The sequence below is a fragment of the Lineus longissimus genome, chromosome 7 (assembly GCF_910592395.1).
Source record: "Lineus longissimus chromosome 7, tnLinLong1.2, whole genome shotgun sequence".
Lineage (NCBI taxonomy): Eukaryota > Metazoa > Nemertea > Pilidiophora > Heteronemertea > Lineidae > Lineus > Lineus longissimus.
In genome coordinates, this window is record NC_088314.1 from 2,321,539 (window position 1) to 2,334,146 (window position 12,608).

The 12,608-nt window shown below is 39.2% G+C and overlaps 1 protein-coding gene and 1 long non-coding RNA gene across 3 annotated transcripts in view; one reads left to right on the plus strand and one right to left on the minus strand.

The window, feature by feature from the left end:
- LOC135491411 (uncharacterized) overlaps window positions 1-12,608 on the plus strand; it is a 22,828-nt gene continuing 10,220 nt past the window's right edge. Inside the window, exon 1 of the long non-coding RNA XR_010447814.1 lies at window positions 1-234. This is a non-coding gene — a long non-coding RNA (uncharacterized LOC135491411). The remainder of the gene's footprint in view (window positions 235-12,608) is intronic.
- Window positions 10,323-12,608, minus strand: part of LOC135491434 (uncharacterized) — a 3,240-nt gene continuing 954 nt past the window's right edge. For both annotated transcript variants that reach the window (XM_064777306.1, XM_064777305.1), the window contains 2 exons: window positions 12,237-12,353; window positions 10,323-11,797 (listed from right to left, as the gene is read on the minus strand). In XM_064777306.1, coding sequence (XP_064633376.1) covers window positions 11,474-11,797; window positions 12,237-12,353 — 441 coding nt within the window. In that variant the 3' untranslated portion in view covers window positions 10,323-11,473. The remainder of the gene's footprint in view (window positions 11,798-12,236; window positions 12,354-12,608) is intronic.

The window sequence follows — 12,608 nt, forward strand, 5'->3', positions numbered from 1 at the left end:
TGGAGGTCGTTTACACACATCTTTTGGATTTTCTTGTTCGTTTTCGCATTTTACTTACATGAACTTAGCCTCACAATGAATACGAGGTACATGTAATCGCAATACGCGGTAATGTTGCCGTAGGCTATTATGTGGGGGCCACATTCAGGGTAACTGTCTGCTCCGTCATATTACTCTAGGCAACAATGACAGTCAACTAAAATGACTAGACAACTTAAAATATTACTAGAAACAGTAAGTACTTTACAAATATTTGTCGTAAAATGGGTGATTTCAAAGTCAGTTTTTAGATTTAGTTTTAGAACTTAATGGAACACTAAAACCCTTGATTAAACCAGCATTGAAATGAAGTGGGTTTAAGTTTAATCCCAGCTCGGTGTTATATTTGGAAGATTTGTAGTGCATTTTGTATTACCATTAAAACTAACACCTTGGGCATTAACACCGAGTGGATTTCAAAGTTGGTGTTGGTGTTAAGAAGGGAAAAAAATCATGTTGTTCGTACCATTTCAAGGAATAGTTGCTGGTATTTTGAACGCTGATGGGAATGATGATGGACGTGAAAGAAGACGACCAAATTTGTATTTCTGACAATTGTTTTCAATGTTTTGACAATCGAATTGGTCTTATCAAGACATAGGTTTTTAGGGGTAGAAATTAAGAACTGAGACTAACACCCAACACTAAAACCAAAACCGACTTTGAAATCACCCAATGTAGATTTTCGATTTGATGTTTTCGATTTGACGGAATGGAAGAGAGAACAAATTTATGTGATGATTCCGTGAGAACAACATTCCCCAGAGCGGACCCTGACGTGCATTTTGTTCTTGAAAGACAAGTTTTGAAATTAAAAAAAAAACTTTTTTGTGTAGCTTCTTTTTTCTGGGTGGACATGTAAGCTGAATATACATTTAAAAAAGATGCAGATAGGATTTTTAAATGACACTTTGTTGGAGTGAATATTTTTGCTGTAAACAGTGATATTTTCGCGAAGCTAATCAGTGAATGGGGAATTTGCTATTTTTTTATAGGCAGTAAAAGTGCCGCGTTTGCTGCGAAGCATTTTGTGTATAAAAAAATTGCTTTTGACGATATCGCGAGACCATTGCGAAAATTTAACGTTTTATTCATTTTCAAGGTGAGCTGGCTCATACTGTTCTATAAACGTTACAATGGGCGTTCCTTTTAAAAAATGTCATGATACATGTAGTTACTGACTTAGTCCTTCTTTTTTCTTGCTAGCAGGTAGATGGGATACCAGCTACGCCAGGTATATTGGCCAGTCCAATTAGTTGCTCCAAAATAAAAATTGAACCACGACAAATAAACCAGTCGGTAAAGTGGCGCAGTGAAACTTTCAACTTTCTCCAATTGTTGTTGGGTTGTGTTCGTCAACGACATGTTTGAACGATGTCCTTTCGCTTTACCTACCACTTTCGCTTTACCTACCAGTGATACCTCGGACCGTTACCGGGAAATTTCACTTCTATGGGATCACATGATCAATTATTTTAATCAGGTCAATAACTTTTGATGAGAAAAAACATTGATAAATAGGCCAGCCTGCTCTATCATGTGCATATAGTGGCATTTAGCCAAGTTTGCTTTGGTTTTCTGCTTGTTTACCACGTCTCGTGGCGTGAGATAAGATAGGCCGATGGGTCAAGAACAAGAATGAAATATGTGACAAATTAGACAAATTTTCGTTTTTGGATGAAATAGGGGTGTTGATTTGAAAAGGAATTTTTCCCGCGCGTAAATTTGCACAAAACCTTTAAAAGGGCCAAATGGTCTCCAATTGCGGGTCGAAAAGTTGATGTCGTCGATTCATGTCAACATGGGTATCAAAGTGAAGGTCTATGAGAGTACTTTAACAGGGCATAGTTCCCCCTCCCCCCACCTTGACGTTCCCTGGGACCCCAAGGAGGGTCAAAAAGGGCAAAAGTCTGACCCCCTCCCTATATTAATATCAGTACAGGTGGATAAAAACTACTATTTCATTCGACGGTACTCGCACAAACCTTCATTTTGATACCAATGATGATACCTTTGGGCTAAAGATTGTCGAGGTCTCGAAATAAGGGTCTAAAAGGGGGCAGCCGACAGCCCTTATCCCGAAAGTGTCTTCATCGGAATCATTGTGAAGGCACGAGTATTGTCAAATAAAGCAGTTTTTGTCCATATGTAGTGCGCACAAATCTCGTGGTAGGATCCTGTTCGACCTTCCCCTGTTGTACACACAGTGGATTGAACGATTCAACTATCAGCTGCCACCTATCAAATTACCGGTGTACTATTTACGTTCTGCTGATAGGTTCGTTCATTGTCTTGTTTCCAGATGGCGCTAAATTCGCTGAGACAATACCACCATTGATTTTTAAAGCCTTTTAGCCAAGGAGGATACCGCGGTGACGTCACATCACGTGATCACGACCCATATTAATGATCGCTATGGCCAATCAAATTCAGTCTACTGACAGCACCAGCACTAAACACATCTCCGTGTCTCACTGTCTGGTGCGCTCCTGTACACGAAAACACCAATAGACATGAAATATTGCAATACCTAGTATGGATTCTTCCTGTGTAAAATAAGATTTACAGAGCAGATTAACTTCCACGAATAAAAAAGACGTTTGGCGTGGCCAAAGTGCGGAAATAATGTCTCCGCTAAAATACACTACGAAATACACTAGGCAATGCACTACGCGATACACGGTAGAGATGTAGTTGAGTTTGTTATTGTTTTGACTTGGAAGCCCGCCCATATCATAATATATTCATGTATTCATGAAGTATGAACTCATTTCTGTCCCATACAACTCTATGAACAGTCAATTTCTCCTTAAATCATCACGCGAAACCGCGATATCCGCAGGAAGATTTCGTTCTAGTGTCCGAAAATGCATGATCTTACAGGGGCGCTAACTCGACAAATAGAGGGGATCTATGGGGATCTATGCGAGTTTTAGGTCCTACAGGTCTCGAACTTGTAAAATCTGTAAACATGCCTCCAAATCCCATTATGATAATGAATAGATTGCCCCATATCTGGGAGACTGTTTTGAAACCATCGCTAATTTTGGAAGATCGGTGCCCGGTTTTAAAAACCTTATTTTTCCCCTTCAAAACAGCACTTTTCATTATTCAAATGATAACTTATTGTCTGAAGACTTATTTCATAGCAGAAAAGTACTAATAACTCTGATTTGATGCGAAAAATCTAACTTTATTTGATGACTTGATTTTCCCTTGGCCGTGGATCGAGTTTGTTTGCAATATGCAGCGCCATCTTGGAAAAGCCGTGACGTCACCGCGGTATCCTCCTTGCCTTTTAGCATCAGATTTTGTCAATTTGTCACTGCTTGGGGTTGTGATGTGAAATGTGAAATGTGGGTGTGATATTGTGGACAGTCGGTGCAAGTAACTGGTGAAATTTAAACTGGTAGTTGATCACTGAAAGTTTTAGATAATCGGACAAATTGGATAGACGTTGATATTTCCACTCATTTCAACCACTTTCAAACGTCTCCTGTTGCGAAACTAGCAATCTTCAGAACTTAATCAAATAATTTCTTTTTATCTGTAGACTTGCCACAACAAACATCTTTTCAATACCTCTCAAAATATGCATTTGACAGATAAAAACATACTCGCGTCTAAATGACAGGTCTGGAGATAGGTCTGGATCCTCCAATCTATGGATATTCAATGGTGGTTTTGTCTCTTCTCCAGTCAGATGAAGAGACATAATCTCTCTGCCATCATTGATTGCCATTATGTTATGTGATCAAAAAAGAATACCAGAATCAGCCTCCACAACCTAGGGCCAGGCCGATCTACAGCCTACTATGGGTGGAATGGTGCATTTGACCGTCGATTTCTGGTTTCTTGCAAAATTCTCTGTTAGACATTCTGTAGCACTCTATTGAAAGAAAACAAAATGTATAAACGGACTACAAGTTTGGTTGGGAGGCCAATCGCCACTTTCAAGCTGCACCTGGGTTCCGGAACAAAAGTGCCAATGATACCGCTATCTAAAAAATCGCGAAGGCTTCTGACCGATTTTACAGTGCTTACGTAGTTGTCCATGGTAAACTTGATGAGCTTCTGTAAGCTTCTTGCAATCCATGCAATGATCTGAATCGCCCTATCATCACCACTGTCATCGGCAGGACTGGCGGGTTGATTCACGGGCTGTGGTTTCGAAGGCGCTTTTTCTGGGGGTTGACCACCAGAGCAAGGATACCTGAGTTGGTTATCCCATTTCACAGCATGGCTTACCAAGATCATGCATAGCATCAACAAAACGCCGAATGGAACAGCTGGAAAGAAACAAGAGAATAATAATTATGCATTTTTATAAACACTATAATGGTGCATGCCGCTGCTGCAGTCGAAACATATTCTTTTCTCCGAAGAAGCCGATTTCGGCACGTTCTGTGGAAGCAGTGGGTAATATCTGAAATTGGATTATGTTTCTTGTGGGCATCAGCTCCGCCTTCTTTGGTAGCTTAAAATTGCCATATGATTCCTTTTAGCACGTGATTAGTGTTTGTATTTCAATGTGAATGGAGTGAAAAAGTTGGACGACACAAACACTACCAAATATCGAGTTACATAACGAATAGTACAAGGCCTTCTGTCGACTGCCACATTCACTGACAATGTGGGGTCCATGAAACGACTTGAACAAAAATCCATTACCGATATACAGGTCGTTCACAAGGATTCCGAACATAGTGGTCACAGATAATGGCCCTGACTGTCATGAATTTAAAGAATTTGCTGGACATTATGGGTTCAAGCACATCCCGTCGTCACCACGTTTCCCACAAAGTAACGGTAAAGCCGAAAAAGGGGTTCAGATAGTCAAGCGTTTGATTATGAAGGTTATCGAGAGTAATCAAGATCCTGAGTTGGCGCTGTTGCTATACAAGGCAGCACCACTTAAGAGGGGTAAGTCTCCAGCGGAGCTGATGTACAATAGGCATTTGAGGACCAGAGTCCCAATAGCTGTTAGGTCAGAGCCAGACTCAGGTGTGGATCAGAAATGGAAGTGTTGAGGGCACAGAAGGCTCAGTATGACAAATCTGCCAAAGACTTGTTACCACTTAGACCAGATGATGTTGTTCGTCTTAGGCATCCACCCCAATGTAAACAGTGGAATGTTAAGGCAAAAGTCAGAGGAGAAGTGGCTCCCAGGTCATATGAGGTTGTTACTAAGGACAATCGGGTCTATAGACGAAATAGAAGACACTTGTTAAAGACTACTGAAGAGTATGTACAGGAACCAACTAGTCTGTCTGATCAGCAATATGCTAACATATTCGATGAAGTTGAGCAACAGTCACAACCAGGTTCAACCCAGTCACAACCAGGTTCAAATCAACCTAGACAAGCTCAGTTGCTTCCTCAATCTACAGGTGTTAGGCGTTCGGGTAGAAATGTCAAGCCTCCTACTAGGCTTATTGAGAGTATGCCCTGATTAGTCAGGAACAGTATGAAATAACTTTGAGACTCTGTAACAAAGTGAAGTCATGAACAAGGACAATCATTATGACAATCTATAGTTATTATTATTGTGTCAAAGATAGTTTGTGTGATTAAATTTTTAGTTAGTTATATTTTCTACAGAAGTTGAAGCTGGAAAGGCATCATAATAGTGCCTGGAACAATTTCAAGGGAAGAATGTGACAATAATCATGAAAACAGAATCAAAATTGTACGCAGGAATGGACTGCACATCCCCATGATCAAACTTTTCCCCGAATCCTGGTGGATTCTTTATAGTTGTCGTACCGCTAGCTATGAGGACTATACTGCATGGGATTTGGCTTTCAAGTAGCGCATTTTGACATTTTTAAATGCATGTGCACAAATATGTAGTCGTTTTCTAGTACATTTTTACCAGTCTTCAATAAAACAGCAGTCGGTGAGCAAGAATAGGAAGCTTTGACCTATCCAAAACAAAAATGGCTGTTTCACCATTTTTGTAGCTTCTGAGATGATGACGGTTACCTAGAAATGTATATTTTTCAAATATCTAGGCCAACGGTTAGCCTCCTTTGTTTTCAAACTCAGCTAATCAACAACAAAATTCAAATTTCAAATTTTCAAACATCTAGATCAACCAACCAACATCTCAACAAACTGTTGAAATCGATGCACAGGTTACCAGTTACCGGTTAACTGCTGTTACTTTGCTGAAAATTAATCCGCCGGCATTTTGTCCTTACCGTGTCCAAAAAGGATCTTCAAAGGAGATTTCATGCTGGGAGACCCACAGCCAACTTCAGATGGGACTGCCATATGAAAAACCGGTGAAAATAACACAATTAAAGGGGTAGCTATCAAAATTGGACGGCTGCTGAATGCATAAAGATCACGTCTTTTTATGATGTATTTCATGCATACTGTCGACATCCGCAAATGAAAAGGCCACGTACCCGTAACAAAGTTTTGAGCCATTTTCCCTTTAAAGGGGTTGTGTGAATTAGGGGTCCAAAACAGGAATAACAAGTTAGATATCAGATTGTGCTGTACAAAACGACGAGGCATTGCTCGTGAAGAACTATTTTGCTGACCTAGCCGCACCAATAATATTTGATATTCATAAGCTTTTTTTGGAAATGATGTCATTAAAGGAGATCTGTCAACCTTTGAATATTAAGGTGCTCTTGTTTCCGAAAATGATCCTGTTGGAAATTTATGCATCTGACATTTGCACCATATTTATTTTTGGCAATCTTTTAAGAGATCATATGCATGAAAATTTGTATACTTTGATAATGAAAAGGAAAAGCAACCATCTTTTGAAAAAAAGGAGAGAAAAGTAAGGTGGTGTAATTGTTGAAAGTGTTCTGTTGCCAAATTTCTAACAGCAAACATGTTTCTTTTCTACCTGCTGTGTGTGATCGAGAATGAAGGTGACAAAATCTTCTTTGCAATGTTACAACGACCAAGACTATTTATATAAATTTCTAAGTTTATTAAAATTGCCAAGTCTCTAATTCGTAGCCGCACTGGTATCCTGGTTTTCCAACTCTCACAAATTTTAGCCCAGGTTTATATCCTAAGGGTATTTTTCACCTGAAGTTACATTAAATTGTGGATGTCAGTGCTGATAATGAAGTGATGGCAAAACAAACTCAAATAAATTAAAACCTTAAAGAGTTGCTTCTCTGAAAGTATCTGCAACAAAAGCAGTTTGAAGTTGGATTGGGGGTCTCGGTGTGGTATTCCACAGCTCAACGCCTGCTGCAGCAAACCCTTGGTCAACTAAACCTTGTTCTTTCGACATTTCTCAAACAAACCTCTAGACTTTCATAAAGTGCTTGCCTTACCAATTGAACAGTCAGAAAATCATTGCATGGTGCAAGCATTTCCAAGTAAAAAAGTTTCCAGAAATTGCTTTGATGCATAGAGCGAATTTTTATTGATATGTAAAATCTATCATAGGTAATATTGATTGCTTTACTGAACGCTTACACCATGGACAATGAGGCCCAGGTATTGACAAGCCATACCAACGCCCAAACAATATTTTTTAGTCGTCTCCAAAACATTGGTTTTAGCCATATGTAATATAGAACTCGCACATCAGCCTGCTTAAAATAGGTATTGGACCTGAAGTCCGAATTTCTGAAATTTTGGTATTGAAGATCAATGCCATTTCCTTCTCGAATGCATCGGCCAGTAAGCATTAAATTAAGCCAATGTAGCTAAAATAATTCTTTACCTCTAATCTAAAGTCACCTCTAATTTCAAAGCGAATAAAGGGGCTAAAATTTCTTGTTATTATACTTCTTGTGTTAGAGGTCGGTGATGTAACCCGTCGTCACTCTGACAATATTTTATTGAACCAAACTTTAGGAATTAAAAGGAAAATGAATTTCATTTTCATCTAGAATGCCCTTTACCATCCGTCAGCCATCATAAATGAGAGAAGGAATCACGAAGTGGAAAAGGAAATTTCTTTGAATTTGTTGGGCTTTTGATTACTCAAGACGCAATTCGGGTTTTGAGTTGTAGGAACTGTCTTTGATTTTCAGTTAAGGAACTATCATTGAGTTGCAGATAAGGAACTTTCTTTAAGTTGGAGTACATGAGGAAAAATTTGTGTGCTGCAGAACACTAGGTGGTAGAAAAGCAACTATCTTTCGATTGCGGAAAAGGAACGATATTGTGATTTGCAGACTATAAATCATTGTTAGTTGCAAGAAATGAACTATCTTTCAGTTGACTTCAGCCCATTTTGTCCATTTTTCGAAGAACGTCGTAGTGGAGTTCGTCTAGAAGCTTTGGTGGAAGTGGACTTGCAGGAAAAGCTTTATTGTGCATGCACTTCATCCAGTAACCAAGGTTTGACTGATTGAAATCGATGAGTTGAAACCTTTTATATAATATAGCTACATGTAGTAGTGTTTGGCGGATTTATTTCGATGGGTGGCGTCGTCAAATCGAGGATTCAGTACAGGAATATAAATTTCCAGAAAAACATCCGGATCAGTTGGTTATTTTCGAATAATAATGTTATTTTTCAAGCAGGAGCGCCAGACTAGGTTGTATAAAATTTGAATTTGAATTTCTGATACATGGTCTCGGTCACCAGTATGTGGATGTTTTCCATTTTAAATACGTATTTTTCATGAATTTTGAATTTTGTCTCTATAAAAGGGAACTAATGATGAAGTTTTAGTTCAGAAGCCTTAATAGTGTGGCCTCACAGGTAAAAAATGACCTCCAAAACTTCGAGACCCCCAAACTCTGAAATTATCACGGTCAACCAACAACGAAAATGTCATAGTTTGAAGAACTCCCACAGGTCTAATATAGACCTCAAGGTATTACTTTCATCGGAACGTCTGGGAAAAGTTATGAGCCGCTAGATGCCACAAAATTAACTGATTAATGCATTAGCATTTTATTACTCGCGTGTACGCAGAAAGCTTTCTTCAATGATGTGAAAGCAAGGCATAATGTACACCAGGACAAAATACTTCTGCCTACTCAGTGCATGTTATTGTGGCATCCCTTAGACACGAGATCATCTTTTAGGCAAGCTTTCCTAGCCTACTTCGCCTAGTTTTTCTTAGAAGGAGTGAGGTTTTTGAAAACCCTGAAACTAAAGTGACCCTCTACGGTTTTATCGTCCCTCTTCAGAATTTTCCGATGGATTCCAACTTCATCCCTGCCCATTCGAGTGAATCGTACTCGTGTGTTCTATAAAATTCCATTCAGATATACAGGTCGTCCTCGGGTGCTATAGCATTCCGCGAAGTTACTATTTATAGCTCACATAGTCATTTGCATAAGATATTGATGACGTTTTAGTCACGTGACAGTCGGACAGCGACACTTATTTCTACGCATTTGAGCTTATTTCAAAGTCAATTATCTTTGACCCTGCATTGTTTTTACCATGAATGATACCATAGAGTCAGAGAGAGAAATATTCAGAACAATTATGTAGTATTTCCAACACTTAGACATGTGCCAGATTGAATCTAACTGCCCTAGTTAGAAAGCCTGAATCAATAACGAAACCGCCTGTTTGTCCGACATTGCCTGTAATTCAGAGATGGGGAAATAGAGGGCAGCAGCTGCAGTGACGTCATCTTCGCGTAATGCTATTGTGACGGTGACATATAGTGCATTGTATTATAATTGGCTATTTATACTCAATGAACAGTGTTATTTAAATGCTATTGTATGCACAGGTCATCACAGTCATTGGCTAAAGATATGTAAGCCACACCAGCGGGTATTTCTAATGTTTTGTTTTTTTAGTCAATGTTCCAGGGCGGTAATACCATTGCAGATTGTGCATGACTAGTCACAATTTAGGCGGGACCAGAGCCCACTTAGTCCTACTGATAAATGTATGGTCCTACTAGTACATAAATGATAGGCTACCGGTGTTCACGTGGACATCCCGTAAATCCAGGCCGACGGTCAACCTATATACAACAGCTGTTCTTGGAAGTTGGTAGATCATGCTGTTAGTAGTGCTATATAGTCGACATAACGAATCATCTCCAAATTGCTTGAAGCCTTGAAAGATTTTGTTTTACCTGGCAAAACCTCGCCAAAACTCTGTCTGTTACAAACTTTCTGGCAACATCATCCAAAATAGATTGTTTTTTTGACATGGTTTTTCGTCGTTCAGATTGGAGGGGTTCAGTGAGGGATGAAACAACTCCATCTCTCATGGCTTCAAGCAATTTTTAAAGGTTTTCCCTCAAGGGATCCAAACAAATTAAAAGTCAACTTTAGAAAATTTTATTCAATATCTTAGATATCATACAATACACGTTCATGCACGCTCTTCGAATAGAAGATACATATAACAGTTTCCTTCACTTTGATGAAAACACGATGATGACACACACATCTCGCATTAAAGGGGCATTTCCAATGCAGGGCCAATTCAAAAGTTAGCCCATACTTGATTGAGATTCCCTTTAAAACTAGATTTGTCATTATTTCTCCAGTAAAAGATATTTTTTAACTCAACTTAAGTGAGGGAATACCTTTCGTCTCTTAATGCTGCCACTAGAATGCATACATATGCGCGTATACATGCAACATGATGCGAATGATTTCAGCACGTCCCTGCAATGTTTGGTTGACAACGTTTTCTTCAAGTTAGCAGTAACTGCTAGCGCTGCTAAAATGCACATCGTATAAGCATGCAACAATGCTAAAAACCGACAAGGTGAATACGTGTACAACTTGCATGCAAATGCAAAAACCATTCGTCATGAAGCTAAAATACTTGTATACCTAAAATCGCATTTGGCGAAAGGAAAATGCCCTTCAAATTGAGGTCAATACGCTGCTTAATATCAAATTAGTCTCAAACATACGCAAAACCACGTAACTATGAAGATGCTATGAGTGAAATCTTACTGAGAGATTCCTATTACGTTGTGTGTACTAATGTTTAGAGGTGTAGCCCTGAAAATCTGGATGAACATAGTAAACAATACAGTCCTGCAGATTTCTCTGTTACTTACAAAATGTTCAAAATGGAGGTAGAGATCATGTCCGGCAGATTAAATAAATTTGTATAATTTTAACAATATAATTAAAGAATGAAAACGTGAAGGAAGAGCCATGGATATGCGACTATATCATTTCACAGAATAACGGCTACACACGTATACCGGGTACATGTTGGTACAGCAGGAACCAGCCTATGTGCTGTACTCTTTTACCTGATGTACTCATTTTAAGACCAACCGTATTGTTCAATGACTGTTTTTTCCACACCGGTACTCATTATAAATTGTTGCTGAGATCTTTGAAAGTGGCGCTACAGATATACATACGCCTTCAAGACTGCGTTTTTTTTCAAGAACGCAAATGTACCTTTCCTAATCAAACTAGTCGCCAACTGGGCAACCAAGTCATGATGTGGCACTGTTGGCGATACTTGATCCCAATCGCCAAAAATAAGTTCCATTTATTCTCCAATGTTAAACCTGCCTTCAACTGATGAGCAGAGTTGGATGTAGTCTCTAATGATAATATAGGATTGGTTGTCCCGCATGCTTTTCTCATCATAGTGATCAAACTCGATGTTGTCAATGTTGTCCAACTTCAGGTCGTGTTCATCCATGTAGACCTTGAGAACTTCCCTGATGATCTTATGCTGTTCTATCGTTGAGTACAACGCGTTCTGCATTTCTGGATCATGGTTGTAGTCGGTCTCCTCCTTGATGATGTGTTTCAGAAATTCGTAGGTTTTGGCAAAGGCTCCGCTGATGTCAACAACAGCTTCATTGAGCTGAAAGTATGTATAAACTGAATGTAGGAACATAGATCGACGAAAACGTGTGAAGACTCGTAGCAGGTATATACATGTACTATAGTACAAGGTAGTTTGATTTATCGAATCTGATGACATATGGATCGGCCTGTCATGTTTCACAAATGGAATTGCTGTTCAAAGATTGTCAAAAAGTGAAACTTCTGACACTATTTTTGCTACTTATAGAAGCACTGTAAGAAAAAATAATGTTATCAGCTGAACCGTTATCTCTTATCTCAATTTGTTAATAAATTGAAGGATGAACTACCACTACACATTCCTAGTTGACGCTTTTGTTTTCAGCCACACGATCCGAGAAAGCGTTGTAGAGCACAGGTGGTTTACCGGATAAGCGAGGGGGTCATTTTCAAAGGAGGTCATTGACACGGTGGAGGAAAAGGAGACCCGAACATACCTGGTCTCTTTCGATTGCTGCAATCGTTTTATTGGCGAGGTCGAATGGCATTCCTTCAATGTGATACGGTGCAAGGTCCAAGACGCTCTGCCTGTCTGACCCTAACCTGTGTTCAAACTGAAAGAAAACCGAAAAGAACATTTTAAACAGATAATTGGCTATGAATTTTAAAAATGTTTCGTTGAGGTCGACGTTATCAAGATTGTCAAGACAGTAGAACAATGGGAATTTCGGCCTACTAGGTGCGAGCGGGCTGCTTTGTTCAAAGACACTAGAACGTGTAGTAGGCCAGGCCTGAATTCTTTTAACTGCGTAAGGGGCAAATCAACTCAAAGATAATATGTTGTGCTCGATAAGTTAAAATTTGTTGAC